Source organism: Lytechinus variegatus, chromosome 2, assembly GCF_018143015.1.
Source record: "Lytechinus variegatus isolate NC3 chromosome 2, Lvar_3.0, whole genome shotgun sequence".
In the NCBI taxonomy this organism is placed as follows: domain Eukaryota; kingdom Metazoa; phylum Echinodermata; class Echinoidea; order Temnopleuroida; family Toxopneustidae; genus Lytechinus; species Lytechinus variegatus.
The window spans coordinates 48,526,047-48,550,004 of record NC_054741.1 but is presented as its reverse complement, the minus strand read 5'-3'; the positions used below and the strand labels follow the sequence as shown (position 1 = coordinate 48,550,004).

Genomic DNA, 23,958 nt, shown 5'->3' with positions numbered 1-23,958 from the left:
ATAACATGTAGATGTAGCCTTCAGTTTTCAGCCACATAGCAACCAATACATGAATGAAGTTAAGATAAATGTCACTCAGCAGCTATTTTCAACAAGTACAGAAGGGCTTTCTTTCTCACATCAAAATGCCCTGAAAGCTACAGAAAAATTGGCACATAAAAACCTGGTATCTCGATCTGGTTTTTCTCTAGATGAACAATGACTTATGCTTCATCTCATAGATAGACTGAAGTCCTTCCAAGCCAGCAGTGTGTCAGCTAAAACTCTGTTATGAGTTGATCATCAGACACTCAAAAGCAGTACATGGGACTGTACTACATATACCATAAATCATGCCTTCAATCCTTGATTCCAATATTGATCCTCAAAGTTCCTTTTCATGCAGAAATTCTCTCCAAATATGTGACAGATAATGACATCCTACACTTGATTCTTGAATGGATTCCTGAATATTGATTAGGATGTGGAAGATATTTGTGGATTTTGAGAGGAGAATTTTAGATACCCCTTACCCCAGTGACACACACACACACAAATCCTCCTCTTATTTTCCTCTTCTTTTTTTCTTCTGTCTTTCTTCTTCTTTTCCTTTTTCTTTCTTCTTTCTCCCTTTTTTCTTTTCTTTTTTTTTTTGCTCTACCAATTTTTTTCTGGGGGGGCACCAGGGGGGGGGGGGGCACACCACATCTCAGGGGGGGGGGGGCACGTGCCCCCCCAGGCCCCCCCCGTAGCTACGCCACTGATTGGGGGACTTCATTATGAGCGTATATACTCTCAGGTTTATTATTTTCATTTTCTCTTCCAGTTTTTGTGGATACCCTATATCATCAATCAAGTTTTGGCTTTGTGGATCAGATTGAAAGAACGAAAACCGAAAATGTCGCTGCCTTTTGTGAGGATATTACCAAAGATACCCAGCATCGACCCAGACTCACCACCCAGTAGGGGAACAGAAAATTCATCGCTTTACAATGCTAATAGAGGAAGGGGTCCAGGCCGGGTATGTCAATTTTGTTATTCAATTTCCTGAGTGAGAGTGAGCGTGAGTTAATTGTCGAAATCAATCCACACTGTGGGACATTCCCTTCACCAGCGCATGTAATTCTTGTACACGCGTACCCAATGAGCTTTTCACCATTCTGTGATGGAGACATCGAATTGCATCAGAACTGAATCGCCGTTTATAGCACAATCGTTAGAGGCCAATCGATGCGACAGTACTACTGCGATATCCGATATGTGAGATAAAATAGAAGTGGAAAGACTGCATGTTGTGGGTTCTTTTCGCATATTTTTTTTAGCTATATTACCTAGTCTTGAGTAGCCTGGGGCGTTTTGGGGAGTGAAAGTCATATACTGGTATACTGTACGTATGGTCACTCCCCACTAACTAGGTATGTGCGAATACGGGGCATTGCGAGCGCTGGTTTTGGTGGCACGGTTTTCGCGCAGGTTTTGGTGTGAGTGGCATCGCCTCTGTCTGGGCGGCTTGTCGAAAATGGGGTTTAATGCGCATGTGCACATAGTAGATGCAATCTCGTGCCTTTTAACAGACAGCTGAAGATGTGCTCTTTCTGTACATATAAGTGTGGTAAAATAATAGGATATTGGTTATGGGATTAACCTGTTAGGGGTCATTCCGTGTCAAATCACCCAAAAATAAATTAAAATTAAATCGCACCATCTCAGAATTCGTTCATTTTTGGTATATAGGGAGTTTGACATGGCCCATGTCCACATATTTTTTTTTAGCGCAATCGGATGCACGGTTTTCCCGTTATGACACGCCCAATTTCGGTGATTTGACCGAAAATGGGCGCGGCCGCCAAGTTTTAAATGACCGTGGCTCGGTAACCGATGCACCAAAATCAGTAAAAATGGTATCATTGGATAGGAAATTGAATGAACTATATGAAAAATGTGTTATTTTTTATGTAGGGGCAATATAATGAGTGATGACCTTTTGACCTTTGCATTGACCTTGAATTTGACCCCCGGGGTCACACTATTTTGAGTAAATATTTCAATATATGAATACCTTACATTATTTCTATATAATATTAAAAAACTGGAGGTGTATTATTTTTTGTTTTTGTTCCAACTTCTCTCGAAGAAGGCATACTTTTTGCAAATATTTTTACTACAGTCCCACACATACTAATTTCTGTATTGTATAGTGAATACACATAATGTATGTTGATACGAAGTATCTCAAAACTTGTATGTAATGATGTGCATGCCTGCAAATCAGCATTATGAGGTAGGTCCATGAGAAACATGAATTACACTACCTTAATACATTTTACCAATCTTCTGGGGGGCAGTCAAATATATTACTGTACACACGTGTGACAAAAAAATGCATTTAAAGGGGAAGTTCACCCTGAAGAAAACTTTGTTGCAAAAATAGCAGAAAAAATAGTAAAAAATATTGGTGAAGGTTTGAGGAAAATCCGTTAAAGAGTAAGAAAGTTATTAGAGTTCAAAGTTTTGGATTTGTGACGTCATAAACGAGCAGCTGCCCCATGTGTTATGTAATATAAAATGCATGAATTTCAAATTTTGCATGGTTCCTGATGACTTGATTTTGTTTTCTATTCATGATCGGGTGTGAAATGATTTGTCTATTGATATACAAAAGGTACAGTGAAACCCATTTTCAATTTTCTGAGAAAATGACATTTCATTGATTTTTTACCATTCGCTATGTAGGAATGCTGCTCGCATATGACGTCACAAATCAAACAATTGAAATTCTAATAACTTTTTAATTATTTGATGAATTTTTCTCAAACCTTCGGCAATATTTGTATTATTTTTTCTGCTATTTTTACAATAAAGTTTTTGTCAGGGTGAACTTCCCCTTTAAAGGTGTGGTTTTACAGTTTTGGATGCAAGCCACGCATGCACTCGTTAAGGATGTCAAAAACACCAATTTTAAAAAAAGGGGTAGTTTTGAAAGACTGGTCAATGGTCAATTGCAGGGTGAAGCGCATTTAGGGTATTTTTTTCCCAAAGCTTTGTTATTAGACTGGCCAAACGTGTTTAGGGTATGTTTTTTTTCCCCGGGGTCATATTCTGGCGACGACTTGTTTAGGGGCCAAAAGTGTAAATAGTAAATAAAGCCTGTGAAAAACTTGTTTACGGGGTTATTTTGCACACAGAGAAAAACTCGTTTAGGTGGTGTTTGGAAATAATTTGGCCTCGCGTGTGTAACTGTACAGTGCTACATTTGACTGCCCCCCCCCCTACCCCAGGACCAATCTTGTACTGATCAGAGCTCAAGAGAATGTGTCCAATGTGGGTATATTTTTGCAATATAAGTTTCTGAGATGACATATTTCTGAGATGATGATGAAAAGACAGAGCATTAATCTAGCACAATGTTTTCTTCTCCGACCCAACACATATCTTCCTTTGCTAGCCCATGAGGATGCATAAATTTGACAGGATAGTCTCCAAACTCTTTGGAGATCTCATCTACCGTACTAATCCAGGGTTAATCATTTTAACTATTATAATGTTTTATACCCTCGCAAATTGGACTGTAAACACGTAGCTTTCCTAGCGAAATAAATACATGTACCCTGTTTTCGTTATTTAAGTGTTTTTGACACCCTTATTACTCATGTAAGTAACATGCAATATCTTGAAAAAGTGATCTATATTTTTTTACGTTTTTTGGTTGCGCATGTTATCTAATTGTCAATGGAAGTCCCCCCCCCCCCCCCCCCGTCTACATGTAACTTCTGATCACTAACCAATGTGTTCCCTCGATAAGTTGGACAAATTACGTACAAAACATGTGCTATCTGAATAGTCACTCATGAAATGGTACATCTATAGCATAAGATATCTAGGCAAGTGTCCAAGCAAAAAAAAAGCAAAAAACAAATAAACTGCTGTAAGTTGAGGAAAGAGCTGGTTCAGCAGGAACAAGTGTCTTATCTTATCAGTGAATCTGGTTACATGTAATTCTACATACATTACAATTTATGAAATGCCTTTTTGGTGGGGGGGGGGGGAGGGCTCAGCTCAATGGATCAATTTGTATACATTGTACACTTTGGGAACAATCCAGTACATGAAACCCACACAGTGAAAATTTGTTTACATTACAAAGAAATTACAGTGGGTCATACATGTATCTGCCTCATATGGTAATTATGGGCAGGGAACTATTCCTTCATGATAAAACATGTTATTACTGTTTACTGAGGTTGGCTGGACATAAACTATATGTTTAAGAACAGTGGAAAGACATGAATTGTACAGCTTCAGTAAAAGAGTGCATCCATCCCTTATTGCATCACAAGTATTGAATGCACGTTCACTGACCCAGCACAAATAGATATGTGTGGGACTGTAATGAGAATTTTTGCAGTAAGAAAGCATATTTTGAGAGTGGTTTTAAGACAGAGAAAAAATAATACACTTCCAATTTTTTGATATTGTGTAAAAATAATGTTAGGAATTCAGATATAAAAATATTGACTAAAAATAGTGTGACCTCGGGGGTCAAATTCAAGGTCAATGCAAAGATCAAAAGGTCATCACTCATTATATTACCCCTACATAAAAAATAACACATTTTTCAGATAGTTCATTCAATTTTCTATCCACTGATACCTTTTTTACTGATTTTGGTCCATCAGTTACCGAGCTATGGTCGCTTAAAACTTGGCGGCCACGCCCATTTTCGGCCAAATCAACGAAATTGGGCGTGTCATAACGGGAAAACCGTGCATCCGATTGCGCTAAAAAAAAATATGTGGACATGGGCCATGTCAAACTCCCTATATACCAAAAATGAACGAATTCTGAGACGGTGCGATTTAACTCGTTGGGTGAATTGACATGGAATGACCCTTAGGAAGGAAGGAAAGGGGGTTATCAGGAGGGAAGTATCAGTGATACTTACCAAGAAAGTGATGGTGCAGGGCACGTTGAAAATAACCGAAAGCACGGTGAAAATAATAATGAGAACCAAAAAGCAGGCCAAACTAAACTTGCAGACTATGTGGATGTTTGCTGAGATGTGATGTATTCCTGGTGTAGATGTAGCTTGTAGATATAGCTTTTCGATAAACCTCGAAGAGCGAAAGGGCGAAGCAAAGGTTGTTGTGTTGTTCACAGACGTCCTCGTCTCGCTATGTCGACTCTTCAAGTGATCATTAGATCTCTTGGCTGGCCTGACAATGCAGCTCTGCTGAGTTGTGCACCCAAGCATGGATGAATGCACATGGCTTGGGGTCTATTGTTGTGTGCACACAGCCTCTTTAGTACATGAATCATCTATGTTCCAACCCATCCCACAGTACTATATGTAGGGAGCAGTCGCGCGTGCCCCAGACTGTGGTACATTTTACCACACTCCCCCCGACTTTAGAACATCGTTACTTCCCTTATTTTTGGACTGTCATCGTCCGGCCATATGTCATATGTACACATGTGGATCTAAGCAGTCCTCAGTGAAAGGAGGGAACGATAAATGTTAATCCACTGCCGCTCTCAGAGGCTTGCAAGAAACTGTCTGGAGTCGCAAGTGTCAGAGGATGAACATGCCATTTAGTCGGTTTATTTTAACATATGCCCAAATTTATTTTAAACATTAAAAGAACTAACCAACTTCTCAGGTAAAAGGTCAAGGGGAGACTTATCAATGTGACTTTTGGATACAAGTATTTTAATCAAACAAACGCTGCCACATGATAAACTTGATGCTAATACCGAGACTACAAGGGGGATTTCTAAAGTTTTGCAAAAATATATTAATATAAAAATGGACTGCCAGAAGAGCTAAGGTCAAGCCTTACGCCCACAAGGGAAATGGACAACCAGAAGAGCGAAGGTCAAGCCTTACGCCCGAAAGGGAAATGGACTACCAGAAGAGCGAAGGTCAAGCCTTACGCCCGCAAGGGAAAGGAGAATACATGAATGCATATATTCATTGAAATGCTTATGAAGACTTTGTTGGTGGTTATCATCCCACAAGTCAAGATCTAGAAATCTTTACTCCTGTAAGGGAACGACACCTGAACCATTGTCTACAGAAGCCGATATGTACATTTTCCCTTAAACCAGAAAAAATAATTCTTGTGAAAAAGTTAAAGCTTTTTGAGCAGACGGTTAATGAGGTAGCTCATCAATGTGAATTTATAAATGATCCTTTTAATTGATTATTGAACCCTTCACTTGACAAGCTTATCCTCATCCCAGGAATACTGGAATTTCTAAAATTTGTAATGTACATATGAACGCATGCTTGCAGCAGCCAGAAAAATAGTTGACCCAAAGGTCACCAAATTTCTATAAAATTTGTTTTACTCTTAACCCCTTCCATAAAGATAAATTCTTAGACTTGTAAGGATTTGGGGCTTGATTATTATTACTGAATAAATACAAATCCCAATTTCTGGGGCTAGTCCTCGGACAGGATTGTGTCTGGAGTCCTTTGATGGATCTCCGCACTCATTGCCAAGAGACAAGCAATCAGATTCAGGAGAATCTGTTAATATTTGTCATCTATCCAGTAAAAAGAGAACCTTATTGAACTCTATCAATTTGCTTAGTTAACAATTTTCATATCTTCCTTGCAGAAATCTATAAGTTAACAGATTCCCAAGGAGGTTATAACCAGAATAAACAAAAAGCCATTCTGGTTATTGTGAAGTTTAAAAATGAATAACCCTGCAAAATGATAAAGTCTGAAGTCATAAAATTCAAGACCTCACACACATAACCTGCATTAAATAATCCCAGGAATATTGTGCCAAAATGTTAAGTAGCATAATATTTTTCACCTGATTTGTAAACTACTCAAACATTTTGGAAGCAATGGACTGGAAACTCATTTGCTCAAAGTATAAGTTCTATTCATTAACTAATTTAAGAAAAGACCACAAATTAAACTCCAATCTATAAAAAGATATAGATTAAAATTATTGACAAGTGTTTACATTTGTGTAATTCTTGTCTCCAATTACATATGCTAAAACAGTGTCAGCTTTTCAAGTTACTTAATGATTTATAGCATAATGATAAATAATATTTCCCATTATTTTAAGTGACTTTATGTCAATGTTTAAGAAGAATTGTATTCAATAGTGTCAATAACATTCTAGGTGAAAGTAAAAATGTCAGACTTTAGAAAATGAATGTCAAATTTGCAGCTACTCTAACAAAGACATTGTTAGTTCATCAGCACAAAAAATATTCCGAGGTAAGTACATGTATTTTGACCATGGACAAGCACATGGGAAATAACAAGTACTCTCAAAATAGATATGTACTGAATAAACCAAATGAATTGGAACTCCCTAGTAACACTCCTGATTGACAATAACAATAAGATTAATTCAGACAAACTAGTCTGAACAATTTAGATTAACTAACACCCAGCCCTGGAAGATTCTTAGAGAAAGAATGCAAATTACATAACTCATTGCCCTAAAAGAGAAATTACTCCAAAGGTGAACTATTTACAATGTTTTCACCTATAGTCTGAAAAGTTTGTCACCCTTAAAGAGTTTAATAGATTGCCCTACTTTCTATAGACAATAGCAATTCCAACCTATTATGTATGTTCTGCAACCAGGGTTGAAGACAACAAATTTGGGTGTTTCTCAAGTCTGCTCTCAAATATTCAGAGGGTCTGCTCAAGAAACTAAACAAAAGAAATACATTTGTATTATTTGATTGAAATTGATCAATAGCTTATTTTCGGAGGCTTTCTGCAAATCCTCCAATTGACTGAAGAACCCTTGATCAATGGAAATAGCTTTCTATAGAAAGCACTTAAAGAAATTATCTAAAGCATCTGCTTAATTAAAAGGGGAGTAGTTTTGTATAAAACTTTGAACACAATTACCTGAGGAATCTGTTTACAAACATTATGAATGGAAATAACTTTGAATCATTTTGAATTCAGAAGCATTTTACCCCTTTTGATAAAACCTAAAGGATGTGCTGTATGTTATATGCGCATCATAAGGCTGGATAGAAGAAACTTAACTTCCAAAGCATTCCCAAATATAACTGTTTAAACTTTAAAGGGATAAAGTAACAATGTTCACAGGCATGGTTTATTTTGAATCAATAAAATCGCTAAATATTTAATGAAATTTTCATTATTCCCTACCCCCTCCTTTTTATTCATTTAATGTTTATTAAAGTGAACGATTGTCTTTTAGTTCTTCTTGGGTTTCGTTCCCCTGGGACTGATATTTTGGGGTTGTGTTCTCGACACTTTGAGTTAATTGTGTTCGAGACACCTGTGCAGATGACGAATATAGGATTTTGATTCCTAATCACAAATGAAAGACTATCTTCAGATTTGGATATTTAGAACACCATGCTTTTAAATTTAAATCAAATTTGGTAGAAAATATGAATACTAAGCAATGGTGTAAATTCTGAAGTCAAAAATTGATCAAAATCAAATACAAGACAATTTGTCTCTGAATGATATGAGTAATAGATACATAAGCCAGGAATATTACAAGAATTCTCTTCAGTGAATACCTTATCAAATTTGAGCAAATTAATAACAAGGTATTTTCAAATTATAAGTAAAGGAAAATCATCAATGCCAAAATACAATTTCTTGAAAGTATGCAGGCAAAATAATTTACGCAATTCCATGGTGGTACCAAGGTGGTACCGTACAACCTAAAAGGATAGCAACGGTGATCTCGCGCAAAACTATGATGCATAATTTGCAGGTCATTGCAAGAGAAACCTTGACAAGAGATAGTTACAGCACTATCCCAGCAGATTGCACGCTTATCTGGGTTAGGATTAAATCCTAACAAATTCAACCCAATCTTATAAGTATTTACAACAATCAAATTAGACTTGGATTGAAAGACAATTTCTGAACTATCAGAAATGTTAGAATTGACAGTCATTTTATTAACAATGTCAGCTGTCAATTCTGTTTTGGCTGGAGTGGCTTCTTTTTCTACCACTTTAGGACTTAGAAATAAAGGATCAGAAATAATATTTTTGCACTGCTCCTTTGCAGATTCAGAAATAATAGGAGTATTAACAAATAAGGATGGACCCTTACTAGAAATTGGTGAGGAAATAGGGATATCTAACTTGTTACTTAAATCAAGTTTCGCCCTTGCGGATGAGGTCGGTCTCTGCTGGTCAGGTTTGGATTGGGAGCCCTCAGTTTCAAGAGAGGTGGTCAAAGCCACATCTGATTCAACTTTAGGGTCAAAGCCCTTAATTTCAAGAGCTGTGGTCAAAGCCATATCTGATTTGACTTTCGGGTCAAAACCCTCCCCACTGGATTGGGTGCCCTCAGTTTCAAAAGCTGTGGTCAAAGCCACATTTATTTCAACTGTTGGGTCAAAACCCTCCCCATTGCCAGAGATCAGACTACCAGATTTGGGTGGATCTAATTTCTTTTTGGGACCCTGGCCTTCTGTTATTGGGGTTGAAGGTCGGCCTCTATCTTCAACCCTTCCCAGTTTGGGTAATTGGATTTTGAAAGTTTACATGAAGCAAGGGTACTAATGAGATTGTCTAACTTGTTATTAATACAGGCAATCTCAGTCTTCCATTGAGACTTTCCAACTCCATCGGAGTCCCTTGAATTATAGTTACATGACTTTGGGGTAGAATCCCGCAAAATATCAGGGGTAGCCTGGACTGGACATTGTGTTCTGGGGTTTGGAAAATAATGTGAAGAAAATTGGCTATAAACAAAAGCAGGATGCCCTCGGTGAGTTTGGACATTCTGAGGGTATGTATTAGGTGAATCGTTTCCAAACCTTCGATTCCAAACCTATGTCCCAATTCAAAAACTAAATCAAAGTAATCAATTCTGGGGTTGCTTTCAAATATAGCTGCACAAAATTCAGCAGCTTGCCCCTGCAAACACAAATACAAATTATTGATTCTCTGCCTGGCGGTCCAACCTGCTTTATCGGCATACCGAGAAAATTGTTGAAGAAAAACTTTCCAACTACCATTAATGCCATCATAAATTGGTTTGTCTAAAACAGAAACTTTTTCTTTATTAAACCAAGTGGAAGAGGTCTGCCATTGACTTCTAGAAAACATGTGGTATCCTCCACAGTTTGATCAAAAGTATTTCAAACAACCATATTTCAAAAACATGAAACCCAATTGGACCTATTAACAGAAAATTCTTTGCAAATTTGCTTAGTTCAAAGATTTAAACCAATCACAGTGAAGGAATATAAGTAGAATATAAAATTCCAGGCTAAAAATACCTTCCTGCTATATTGCATTCAGCGCAGAACAATGTCAAATTCGATGATAATGTGGAATACCAAGCAGAAATCAAAATTCCTAATCCCACCTTGAGATTTCATAGCAAGACAATATACCGAAGAATATCAAATATCCTGATTTCGATTCCTAAAATCAAGCTTTGATTTCAATCTTTTTTTATTATTAAACAAGGAACTTCCTTGGAAAATGGCTGAAAATAAGTATCCACTTATTTCATTTTAATCCAGAAAACAATAATTATTTCAAATTGGAAAATGTGGTGACTATACAATATTCAACAAACTATTGAACTAATGCTCAGCCAAACAAGTGAAAGAAAACAAGCACAATGCAGCTTGGTTCATTCACTAACTGAGCCACGCCCAAGGCAAATATTCACAAACAGAACACTGCAAAGAGCATGAAAATTCAGCATTCAGAATCACTCAAAAATTACACAAACAAAATATGGGAAAGAGACTAGAAAATCAAAGTTCCAAAATCTCGCAATTTTGCGCAATGTGGGAAATATAACAAAATTGATAGCTGGGATAATCTGGAGAATTTGATACAATTATCCCACTAAAATTGGACAGTAAAATTAGTACAAGTTTAAATCCAAAAAACAAATTGCGTATTAAATACAAGGATTGACTTATGCTTTGCAAAATGTCAAAGATACAAATTTATTTCTGGAGTCTCGCTCCCATGCAAGACAACAAGCATTCAGAAAAATAATCAGAATATCACTTTAATATCACAACTCACAAGCAATAACAAATAAAGAGCACAATGTATTTTCGATCTTTTAAACACACTCCAATATCTACCCCCTTCCAAAAATTTATGAAGGAAGCAGAACACTCCTAAAACACACTCCAAATAAACGAAAAGAACGAACTGAAATCTAATGGGATGCCAATTCGCGCAAAGTAAGATTCGCAAGCGCCACTGTGGTAAAATAATAGGATATTGGTTATGGGATTAACCTGTTGGGAAGGAAGGAAAGGGGGTTATCAGGAGGGAAGTATCAGTGATACTTACCAAGAAAGTGATGGTGCAGGGCACGTTGAAAATAACCGAAAGCACGGTGAAAACAATAATGAGAACCAAAAAGCAGGCCAAACTAAACTTGCAGACTATGTGGATGTTTGCTGAGATGTGATGTATTCCTGGTGTAGATGTAGCTTGTAGATATAGCTTTTCGATAAACCTCGAAGAGCGAAAGGGCGAAGCAAAGGTTGTTGTGTTGTTCACAGACGTCCTCGTCTCGCTCATGTCGACTCTTCAAGTGATCATTAGATCTCTTGGCTGGCCTGACAATGCAGCTCTGCTGAGTTGTGCACCCAAGCATGGATGAATGCACATGGCTTGGGGTCTATTGTTGTGTGCACACAGCCTCTATAGTACATGAATCCTCTATGCTCCAACCCATCCCACAGTACTATATGTAGGGAGCAGTCGCGCGTGCCCCAGACTGTGGTACATTTTACCACATAAGTTTCAATGTGGATACTGGCCTGTAAAGTGTGGATATCGGAGCTTGAAAGTTCATCAAATTTTTGGACGCGTAAATGTTCGAAAATTTTTTATGGTAAGTAAAAATAAGTACCGATTAGGTATAAAAATTAGCTCTAAATATATTTAAATTATTAAAAAATCCAAAATCACGCCATTCTGACATTGCGCAGTCCAGATATAAGAGATGCCAGCTACCCTTGTCACAGCCGGTCTCTCGGCAGTCGAGCTGCCCGATGTGCCAGCGGTTGGCGGGTGATGCTACCCTTGTCACAGCCGGTCTCTCAGCAGTCGAGCTGCCCGATGCGCCTGCGGTTGGCAGGTTGATGGGAGCGGTCAATAGTGAGTCGTTCATGCTGGATTGAACTAGATCTTAAATTGCTTACTTGATGATAATGTTGTGCCTTTTTGGGGAAATCTCTGTCATTATACCGTAGATAATTATTCTGATATTGATTTTAATACATACATTTGTCACAGAAAGATTTTATCATCCCAAGGTTATGTGACTCAAGTCAAGAGTCGAGGTGGGTGATTATCGTTTCATTTGGCAACTGGATTTGCTTTTGACAGTGGAATATCAATGTTGACTTTTCTAAAATTAAAATCATGGGTGGAAATCCCAGGGGGACACGTCCCCCTACCCAAAATAATAGGGGGACATGTAACAATAATACATTTTTTTTCTTTCTTTTTTTCTTTTTTGGTCAAACTTTTTGGGGTTAAAATGACCTTACAACAGTTTGGGGATAAACTTTTTTTTTTTAACTTGTCAGAGTTGCCAGCATCCATAGGCGGCGAAAGCTGGGGGAAGTGTACCCCCCCTGCCCTTAATTTGAGGTGGGGGACGATCCCCCCACCCCAATTTTTTTTTTTGATAACCTTTTTTTTTTCTTTTCTTTTTTTTTTTGCTTGTCAAATTTAGTTTTCTGCGTCCCCCCTATAATTTTTGGTTGATAACCTTTGGTGTATTTTTTTGATTATCAAAATAATTTGGTGGTGGTCCCCCCTAAAATTGTTGGCTTTCGCCGCCGATGCCAGCGTCCCCCTACCTTCGGGGCCAATTTCCGCCCATGATTAAAATGCAAAAAATATGTTGTTTAATTTTTCACTCTTGTAAGAAAATACATGAAAACTCAGAGGAAATATTTCACTTCCACATGGCTCTATTGTCTATTTTTTTTCTATGTTATTCATTTTTTTTCTATTTTATTATAATTATGATTTTTTTTTTCAAGAAGGGTGCAGGGGGGGGTCGTGTTCATAAGTTGAAATGGGGATGGGATTTGTTTAAGTTTTTGTGTCACTTTTGTTCTCTTGTTTTGAGTGTTGGAGCTTTGATGCCTGTTTTTGTTGCTGTTCAGAGCTTTATTTATGTGCAGTGATTTCACGCTAGAATATGAACTTATTTTTCATTAAAAAAGAGTGCTCGAACATGGCCTTTGTTGTAATCATACATATCTAAGAAATGCATATTTTAGCTTAATTTTTATGTTTCCTTCTTGATACTTGAATTACATGCAATGCTACATCTTAACACCCTCAGACTCTGCTGCTCATCCTTCCTAAAAAAATTGTAATCGAATGCCCACGGTCTCCAAAATGAAAGCTACATTATCCATCTATAAACAAATTGTTGAAACAATAAAATACATAAAGAATTGGTGAAACAATCAAATACATCAGAAAAACACACTTGTATTTTTATACCATACAAAGTATATGTACAAAAGGAATATTTTTCATATGTAAAAAAAGACCCCATACATGATACATGTACACAATACTAAAGTTGAAAAAGAGCTAATTGTAATTTATATCAGAAAAACAAAGAAATACATTAGAAATTACAAAAACAATACTTTAAACAAATTCATTTAGGAAATTATCTACATGATGCTGTTTTGATGCCAACTAAATTATATATAAATTATCTCTCATTATCACCTTCATTTGGCAAAAAAAAGAGGCGAGTAATTGTGATTTTGTGTAATTTGCATAATTAATTAGAATTAATTAAAAGAAATTATTTTACACATATTAAGAAGAAAAATTACCAAGTGAAATGATTACACATCAATTGAGTTTTCTTTCACCTTTCCATTGATACCTAAATTACTTCAAAGGGCTCAAAAACAAAGAAGTTAGAGCCCTTTGAAGACTTGAGTTCAAAATTGACACAAAATGGTCACAAAAATCGGTTATGCACTCCATTGACTTTACATTAAGACAATGACCACAAATTTGGATGAATATGCGCGACTTAAACTGGAATAACTTTATAATTTCTTGATGAAAATTTGAGTTCTTGGTATCATTTGAAAGTCTTTTTAAGGGCTTTCAAATGATACCAAATTCATTGATATTTGAGGATTTTCATTTTTTTTGTCACATACCTACACTGACGCCTGGCGCGGCGTAGTCTTGAGGACGCAATGATGATGATTTTTTTAGATATGTCATATACTTCTTCATCATTGACGTCTTGACACTCTCCATAGTGTCTTAAGCGAAGGACCAAAACAAAGATGGATTTCCCTAAGAAATCCATCTTTTTAAACCGATATCACGAGAATTCTATTAATTTTATTAATTCTTACACCTTCCTACGCCTAATGCGTAGGAAGGTTTTAAATATTATTATCTAAAAATATAAAAAAATGAAGATTTCTTACCTAACTGATGAAGCATAGACCTCTCGTTCCACATGTAAACAACGGAAATACAATAGCGTCGACCCTTGAACCGCTTATGTATGACGTACTTCCGGAAAGCAATGCCGTCTTAACGAACAATTTAGAGATAAAAATTCTTATTTAACAAATATTGAAATATATTTTTTTATTTAAAATAATTCATATTAATGTATCTAAATTATTTATGATCAGAAAATAAATTTTAATATTTGTTGAATAAGAATTTTTATCTCTAAATTGTTCGTTAGGACGGCATTGCTTTCCGGAAGTTCGTCATACATAAGCGGTTCAAGGGTCGACGCTATTGTATTTCCGTTGTTTACATATGGAACGAGAGATCTACGCGGCATCAGTTAGGTAAGAAATCTTCATTTTTAAAATATTTTTAGATAATAATATTTAAAACCTTCCTACGCATAAGGCGTAGGAAGGTGTAAGAATTAATAAAATTGATAGAATTCTCGTGATTTCGGTTTAAAAGATGGATTTCTTAGGGAAATCCATCTTTGTTTTGGTCCTTCGCTTAAGACACTATGGAGAGAGTGTCAAGACGTCAATGATGAAGAAGTATATGACATATCTAAAAAAAATCATCATCATTGCGTCCTCAAGACTAGGCGCTGCATGGGGATGTATAGGGTCCCACGAACCGAAGGAAAAGGCAACTATACAAATGCACCAAACTGCTAGTTATGTTTAGAATCTGAGGTTAACACCACTTGTTCATTGCTACCACCCTGCCTGTGTGGGTAATCTACAGGTAGGACTATGGTATGCCAATGTGGTACAGAGCACACACTTTAAAAAATCATTAAACTATCACTTTTGTGACCAAAATTACTAATTTCCATACAGTTGCAATTTATTTTTCATTAGTAACTTGGGAATAATTTTTGTATTCACCAGATCGCTCAAAAACTTGAATTTTGGGCATATTTTTTTGTACGCCCTCTATTGGTGGAAAGTAATATGGCAAGAAAATTTTCATTTTTTGATCTCTATTTTAATTAACAAAAAATAATTAAAAGAATCAAATTTAAATAAGAGTCAAGTTGTATGAATAATAGGTGTAATGCAACCTAGTTACGTGACGCGTATTGAGGGCGGCAAAATCATGAGCGGTGCTAGATTAAAAAGTGCTAAAATGTCCCGCTTCAACCACTGAACTGAAAATACGTATTTCCAGGAATGTTTACCTTACATTTTCATTATGGAGCCTTAACATGCTCAGTAAATGGATGTGTAGCGAACTCTAAGCATTTTTTTTTGTTTTGGGTTTTCCATAATTCGTTGAAGTGAACAAAAATGTTCTGTACATTACAGTACATCACCATTGTGTTACAGACATTACACATTTGTAGCAACAATAAAACTGCATACCGGTACAGGATATCATTTCATTCCCGTTTGTACTAACATATTTGTTTGATGTTGCAAACTTAAAGGACAAGTCCACCCCAACAAAAACTTGATTTGAATAAAAAGAGAAAAATTCAACAAGCATAACACTGAAAATTTCATCAAAATCGGGTGTAAAATAAGAAAGTTATGGCATTTTGAATTTTCGCTTCATTTCACAAAACACTTATATGCACATCTCGGTCGGTATGCAAATGAGGAACTGATGACATCACTCACAATTTCTTTTGTATTTTATTATATGAAATATTTTCATTTTCTCGTCATTGTCATGTGAAATGTAGTTTCATTCCTCCCTGAACACGTGGAATTCCGTTATTTTAACATTTTGTGCTTCAGGCAAGGAGGTCCTAATCGTCAAATTCGTAAAAATTGAAATATTGAATTATTCAAACAATAAAAAACAAAAGAAATAGTGGGTGAGTGACATCATCGACTCTCTCATTTGGATGTAACTGGCTCGTTCATATAACTATTATGTTAAAAATAAGCGAAACTTTGAAATGTCATAACTTTCTTATTTTACATCTGATTTTGATGAAATTTTCAGCATTGTGCCTGTCTGATTTTTCTCTATTGATTTAAATCAACATTTTTCTGAGGTGGACTTGACCTATAAAAAAATCCTTATTTTTTAATATCTCTTTTCTCATCTTCATTTCAGGTGAGGAAGTATAACTTCACCCGAGGTGAGGTAGCAGCCCTGATTGAATACGTTAGGCGAAATCAGCATAGACTCTCTTTAAAATCAGGCCATTGTTCCAACAAGGTAGGTACAATTATGCATGCTTGGAATAATTTACAGTAGCCAGACTTAGATGTATGATACAGTGACCTTATTTAATGCGCATTTTAAAAATGATAGGTTGTATGCAATAAAAAAAAAGGAATATTTTGCACAAATCCAGTGAAATGAATACCAGATTGGAGGCAAGATCTTGGGGTAAAATTGCTTGCGGAAAGATTAAGAAGGTCAATGTGTTTTGCAAAATTCTAAGCCAATCGACAAAAGCACACCGGACTGAGAAGGGGTCATTAAGGTGTGAACATACATGTATCTCATGCGCAAGACTTTTCCAAAGTAAGAAGGGATGCAAAATGGGAAACAAATTGTCAGTGTTTTCAAGAAGGCAGACCTCTTCCTGAAGAAGGTTGCCCCTAAACAGACTGGGCTATTTCAATGTCTAAGAAGACTGGGTGGGGAAATTAGGGGTCGCAATGTTGGTCTCAAAACTTGTGGGAGACTTGAAACTAAAAAGTCAGCGAGCTCTGCGGTAGAAACAATTTGGGCAGCAGATATATCGCAAAAAATGTTGAGGGGGGTTAAGTTTATGTCCCTCTATGAGATTCTCACACCAACATAGTAATGTTATATTACAAATCGTTAGGCCTGCCCAGCAACCCCCCCCCTTTCTTTTAAACTTTTTTTTCAACCAGTTTATTGAGTGGTTGTTTGTTTGTTGTTTATTGTTACATAAGCAGGTTTTTTGAGACGTATTGTTCCATTAAGCAGGCATGAAATAAATCAATTCGGTAAATTGGAAAAATGAAAATTAAAAATCTAATGAAAAGCTGAGCTAAGGTAAGACAAGAGAATTGAATATGTCTTGGAAACAGATACAAGTGTGCCATGAAGCAGACACACAGTTACTATGGTGGGGGAAATAAAAAAATACATATTTATGGCAATTGTATGATTCTCTTTGTACATTAAGACATATACAGGGTATTTTTGTAATTTTTTTGGTATGACTTTAGGTTGAGGAAAGAAGAAAGAAGGTGTGGAAAGGTGCTGTTCATGCCCTCAGAGCTGCGGGTGGACCACTACGTGAATGGACAGAGGTAAAAAAGAAATGGCATTGTATGAAGTGTCGTGCTCTCGCCTATAAGGCTGGCAAAGGGACGGCAGGTAAGAGGAGACAATTTGATGATTTTTATTTTTTGATTGGTTATATACATGTAAGCTGCATTTTTGCTAATTGTACATGTCCAACAATGCTGAAAATTCACACTTGTATCGTGGTGGTAAAAAGGGTGGAGTGACAATGAAATGCAAATTAATTCATGTACATGTAAAAGAATTACAAAAGAAAAAATACACAGGTGCACTGTAGCCTTTGGCGGTGACCTATGATGCTGCCAGTTTCATGGGAAACTGAAGAGTGATTTGGTTAAAATAGGGAATTGCAAATGCATGTATTTCTAATTGCAGTTGTTCACAAAATGTGCATACATGTAGTAAACATACATGTATATGCCAAATATATCTCAAAGCCTTATTTTTATATGTCCTGAAATTAGGCAAAATATTGTATAACAGTTTGAAAATGTGAAAAAAACCTCAGAATTTGAAAATGTTTAGATTAACATTTCACTAAATTCTACACACTTCCTCATTATCGAAAAAGTTTCAAGGAATACACCCATTTGTGGTGTTACATGTATGTGTCACAGGTGCAGCCACATGAGCTCAGTGGAGTAATTTCAAATCATATTTCAATAAAAAATTACAACATTTATTTTTGCTTTCCCCGTAAAAGATAGCAATGTGTCTGCTCATAATATCCAACCAGAGGAAGCGAAAAGCAGATTTCATGTTGTATCTGGCCTGTAAGTCTGTAGTTAGGAATCTTTTATCATCCAATATTTTGCCCAATTTCATGCCAAATATGATCTGCATAAAAACAACAACAATGAAACCCATGCATGCCTGACATATTTTATCCCTGTGGCATCAAACATGGCTTTAAATGAAATGAAATGAGTATGGTACTCCATTCTTTTTTACCTCCATGTTTGTATTTTGTCATTAATGCACACGAAATATCACTAGAATTTTGAAATTATATATTTGATGGATATGCTAAAATTCTATGATGATATCATTACGCCAAGATGAGGGCTATTACAGCCATGTTGGAAAGTTTCTCTCTTTGGTATGAGATGTTTACTTGCCTGTCAGAAACTGGTTCTGATGGATGTATGAAGGTGATTCCATGCTAGAAAAATCAGCCATTTTCACAGCATTTTTCAACCTGCTGTCCAAACGAACTAAGAAATTCAGTTTGCTTTGAGGTAATAATAAAGTACTATTGGGTAGACTTGCAAAAAATGACAACTAATAAAAATATGTTGTCCATAGGTGAATTAGAGCTTTAAAATGTTGTGTCGTACGGGACATTTCTGCGTCTCGAACGACACACAACATTTTCACCTATAATTTACCCATAGGCCTAATCAATTTTTTTGTGTTGGTTATTAGTTTTTCACATGACTAACCACTATAGCTTTATCATTGACAAAAAGAATATTTTATTGCTCAAGCATTCGGCTAGGAAACTAGAAATTGTTGTCAAAATGTCCCGTACGACACGTATGGAATCGCCCATGTTGGAAATTTGAACACAATTGAAAATTATTTTCATATTGCTGATATTATCTTTGTAATAATTATTGATTAAATTTTGATCAATTGAAAATCTTTGATGTCTCTTGTAATGGGAGGCAACCATACAATTTGTTGACATAGTGGGCATTGCAAGTCGAATCATAATCAACTGCAGTGCATGGATATCAGTTGTGCCTGCTATGAAAACCAGCGTATTATGGCTACAGTACCTCTGGTCATAGGAGACGTAAAACATGATGGATGATCCCAAACAAGAAAATGAAGAATACAACTTGCCAGTCACTCTCACTAGTATGTTTGATTTCATTAATGTAAGGTTTAATATAATGTATATTTTGTAATTTGACTACTATAATTTTGAGAAATCGCAGACACAAATCATAGACACAGAGTGGAAACTGAAAGTAGATGAGAAGCACATTGTAGAAAAATAACGAGGCAATCAGGTGGGTGTTTCATAAAGCTGTTGGTAAAGTTACATGTATGAACGACTTTACGTACGACTTGAACATGTTCTTAGGTCATAAATTAATTATCACATAGCAAAAGAAAGGATCACCAGTCGTGCGGAAAGTCATTCGTATTTTACGAACAGCTTTATGAAACCCCCACCTGGTGACAAATAGTACAAGAGAGCATTCAAAAAAGCTTACAATATTTTACAGATCAACAATATACATTTAAGAAATAAAAAATGGCTTTTTTGGTGGTTTGTTATTCATCTCCATTTTTGTTGTTGTTTCAAATGCAGATGGAGAAACCAAACCAGCCTACAACAAAACACATGAAGATGTCCTGGAGGTCTTAGCAGCTCCACAAACTAATCCGGAGGACTTGCCATCTTCAGATGTAAGTTTATCAGGGGTGTGAAATAATCAAATAAAAACCGCACATATCTATCATACAAATATTGAATGTTTATGAGTGCAATGGACAGAATACTTCATGAGATGAAAGATGAAGTGAAGATGGATCATTCATTTCATCTTTCACCGAATGAAGGAGGACGATTCTGTCCATTGCATTCAGTATTCATTATTTGGCTCGTATGACACCTAAAAAATAGATTATTTTAAATATGAAATTTATCAATTTCGATGCAAAATATACTGATGCTGTGTGAGCTCGGTCTGTTAATTGTCGACCGTGTACATACAACATGAGCGCTGCAAACATGAGTGGAATTTGTGGTGCCTGCAGTCTCGTTGCACACGTGCAACAGACAAAATCGTATGTATCCAAAATTGCACGATGAATGAATCCAAAATCGCACGGTTGATGACGTCATTGTAAAATGGGCTGAATAAACGATATCAAACAACCAATCAAATGACAAGGATCTATCTAGGTGTCATATAAGTAGTTTTGATCATAACTGCTTTTGTTTATATTGATATACATACATAAATAGTATATGGAGAGAGCTCAAGTGGCAGATCCATAAAGCTTACTTTATGATGGCATTTGTTGACTGCTCTATCAATGGTCTCGTGGTATACCCTGACGGAGTGGTGTTGAAATTTTTTCTCAGTTTTGCAGTACTGTACACTTGTTTCATTATTTTTATTATGAAATGACTGCATTACGTATAGTGAGAGTGTTGTGGTCAGATCATAGGCAAATGAAATGATGATTTGCAATTTGACCAGTAAACACAATATGATGTGCTGTGTTTCTCTGATATCTCAAATTAACAGTAATTATTTGCTTTAAGGAGTCAGAAGTAGCATTGTCATTTCTAGACAATGTGCAAAGTGATGGTGTGTTTCATCTGTTACATATAATATCTTTGGTAAAAGTGGATTGAAGTGTGTATTAGCTCAGATCAATGTTTGTAGCTCTGTACACAATTTTATCATGCATGCAGTTAGTTTTTTGCTCTACGAAGTATGTATTGCCCATTCATGTAATTGAAGCTAACACTGGCACGCAAGAAAACAAACGGGTGTACTTGGGAGAGATATCTCAATAATTTTGATTTTATATATATTTTTCCCTTCGTCTTTCAGTCAGAAGATGAGTGGGAGTCCGCAGAACAGAGCCAACAGAGCCAAGATATGATGGATCTAGAGTTTCATGTTGATGAAGACAATGACGACCTTTATGATATCGTGCGCGTGTCTGCGGAGCTAGCAGGACGTAGCGGCTCGGGGTCGCGGCCCGGTCCATCAACTCCAGCAGGACAAGCGGCTTACAAGTATTCACCTGCCCTTCAGAGGAAGGTCTCTGAGGCTGAATCCAAGGATTTTGATCGCATGCTTGCCCAACAGCAGGTAGACCTCCTGGAAACCGTCTCCCACAAAATGGACACTGTCATCGGCCTCCTTCATGGCCAGAGCGCCATCGCCAAGAAAATAGACTCTGTCATCGGCCTACTCCAGGCCCAAAATGCAAGTTCCCAGAAAATGGATGCTATTATTAACCTACTCCAGGCGCAGAATGCAAGCTCCAAGAAAATTGATGCTATTGTTGACCTTCTGCAGGCCAAAAATGGCAAGGTCCATAATACTCAGGAGTAACATCATTGTGCTTAATATTTCTTTTATTGTACATTCTGCTGCGTTATTCTTCAAAACAAGCATATTCTCCATGATATCAATTAAATCATAGCTACAGATTTATGAAGATGTAGGCAATATCTGCATGATACAAAGGGGCTTGATTAGTAAAGAGCAGCAAATCTCGCTGACAGCTTGTGAACAAAGTAAATGCTATTTGACATGTTGACAAATGTTGCAGAGGCAACTAATAAAATTATTGAACCAAATAATTTCTGTCAAAATATTTCATTGTAAAAATAGGTTTTGCCCAGAGAATTGCCAAAAATTTTACATCATTATGAAATAATTTTGATTAAACATAAAATAAAAAAGTTGTGGAAATTTTTAGATTGATCGCTAAAAAGTATAAATTATGCCTTTGAGCAATAAGGCCCGAAGGCTTAAGGTTCTCTCAGAGCTACCTGGTATTGAGGAGAAATGCCTTACCGGTACTAGTGCACCAAGTAGGGATTGAAATCTGAAATCTGAAACCCTGCTCTACCGATTGACCTGTCCTGCTTCCTTTTGTTCTTATTTTTATGTGAGTTTATAGTTCTGATGAAATCACTTTTTTTTTAATTACAGTGTTTTGGAATATCATCTCTTTGTTGAGCATGATGAAAAATTTCCACAGCCTGTATTTGCTAGTGTTACAAACTTTCATTGGTAATTGAGATGTGGCTGTTTATATACCTCTTCAGCCCAATCGATTTAAAAAAAATATACGAACCAAGCCAATATCTATACCAAAATACGTTGATGAAGATGCTGATATGCACACACAAAATGTAATACTTTCATACATATATGTATCACCATATTCAACCACCGGAAAGGTAGTTGCTGAACTTTTTTTGCACCATATCTGAACAGGCTATTTGACCAACTGCAAAAATTGTTTGTTTCTGCATATATATTCACTATTAAACAGTTAAAGGACTTGATGAAAGGAATTTAATAGCCTCACACAGGGAATGCAAAACTATGACTCTACTTCCACAATAATGGGTGAAATATACAAAGCATTATGTTAAACATGTATTGGTCATAAAACTTGCATCTACTTTGGGTGATTGACAGCACCTGCTATTTAGAAATGCTATCAGCCCGGCTATCAGTTCCGCTCTTGTTTGATAATTGAATAAGAATCCACGCAGTATGCTCACCAAATGCAGTTATACCATGGAGCTATAATAGATCCATGGTTATACCTTCATGTACATGCATTATTACATGGATTTTAAGTAAAGCTTATGGTGAACTTGGACTTCTGAAATGTTACATGTTGAGGTCTAGGTGTATATTGCTTATTTGTGTCAATTAATGACAGAATGATGAATATTTTATACATGTAGCTGGTGTTATATTATCATTTGATAAATTGTTGATTTCTGAGTCATCACAAATAGAATCCGTTCTAGGTTTTCATTTGGAATTCTGTGTTGCATTTCATAGGGCAGCCATGTTTTTTACAGAGGATCTTGTCAAATCATCACCCCCTATATTTCCCCCCCGAGTACACTGTATGATAATTTGATGATTCATTTGTTGATGTTAACAATAGAAATATATTTTCTACATAACTTATTGAAGTATGAACACATAATCCGCAACAAAATTGTTGCAAAATTTATGTCAATTCTTCTTATTAGTACATGAACTTTCTATTCAATTATACTGATGTATAGATATTTTGAAAGACTTCCTTATGGTAACGTAGGCTGTTGATATGTACAATGATATTGTCTTATTGAAATATACAGTTGCAATGTCTGTATTAGTTGTATATACTTGTATTCCAGGATATCACTTTTCAGTCAAGAATATGAACATCAACTCTAGCAACATATTCCTGACCATAGAAACAATGTTTTTTGTTTTGTGTAAAAAGGGACCCATTTTTGATGATTTTCCCACCTCTTTATCTATTTTGTAGTGATGTAAATGGTATTTGATAAAGTAAAGATGAATTACAGAATCATCTTCAGAGGAGCTAGTCTACCCATTTTACGAGTTGTATATAATGCATGCGATATAAGACTAGTGTGTTATCCCCCATCAATCCTGATTGGCCTATGTGCCCCCCCCCCCCTGATATCAGTATTTGTTGTTTGCTGAAAGGGAAGGT

General features: G+C 36.2%; 1 protein-coding gene and 1 long non-coding RNA gene across 2 annotated transcripts; both read left to right on the top strand.

The window, feature by feature from the left end:
- The first annotated feature begins 817 nt into the window (after nucleotides 1–817).
- On the top strand, nucleotides 818–23,443 carry LOC121408223. The gene is made up of 5 exons (XM_041599617.1): nucleotides 818–1,000; nucleotides 16,546–16,650; nucleotides 17,640–17,790; nucleotides 20,042–20,139; nucleotides 21,300–23,443. The coding sequence occupies exons 1-5, from the start codon at nucleotides 878–880 to the stop codon at nucleotides 21,807–21,809; spliced, it is 987 nt and encodes a 328-aa protein (XP_041455551.1). The 5' UTR covers nucleotides 818–877; the 3' UTR covers nucleotides 21,810–23,443.
- On the top strand, nucleotides 1,386–11,996 carry LOC121408225. Its single transcript, XR_005969017.1, has 3 exons — nucleotides 1,386–1,586; nucleotides 5,800–5,804; nucleotides 11,750–11,996. It is a non-coding gene; the product is annotated as an uncharacterized LOC121408225 (long non-coding RNA).
- Nucleotides 23,444–23,958: the final 515 nt, after the last annotated feature.

Bases quoted from the DNA above. Each gene is read 5' to 3' on its own strand.
- LOC121408223 (XM_041599617.1), top strand. From the start codon at position 878: ATGTCGCTGCCTTTTGTGAGGATATTACCAAAGATACCCAGCATCGAC. The intron at 1,001-16,545 runs GTATGTCAATTT...TCTTCATTTCAG, and splicing joins GAGGAAGGGGTCCAGGCCGG to GTGAGGAAGTATAACTTCAC. The intron at 20,140-21,299 runs GTAAGTTTATCA...TTCGTCTTTCAG, and splicing joins AGGACTTGCCATCTTCAGAT to TCAGAAGATGAGTGGGAGTC.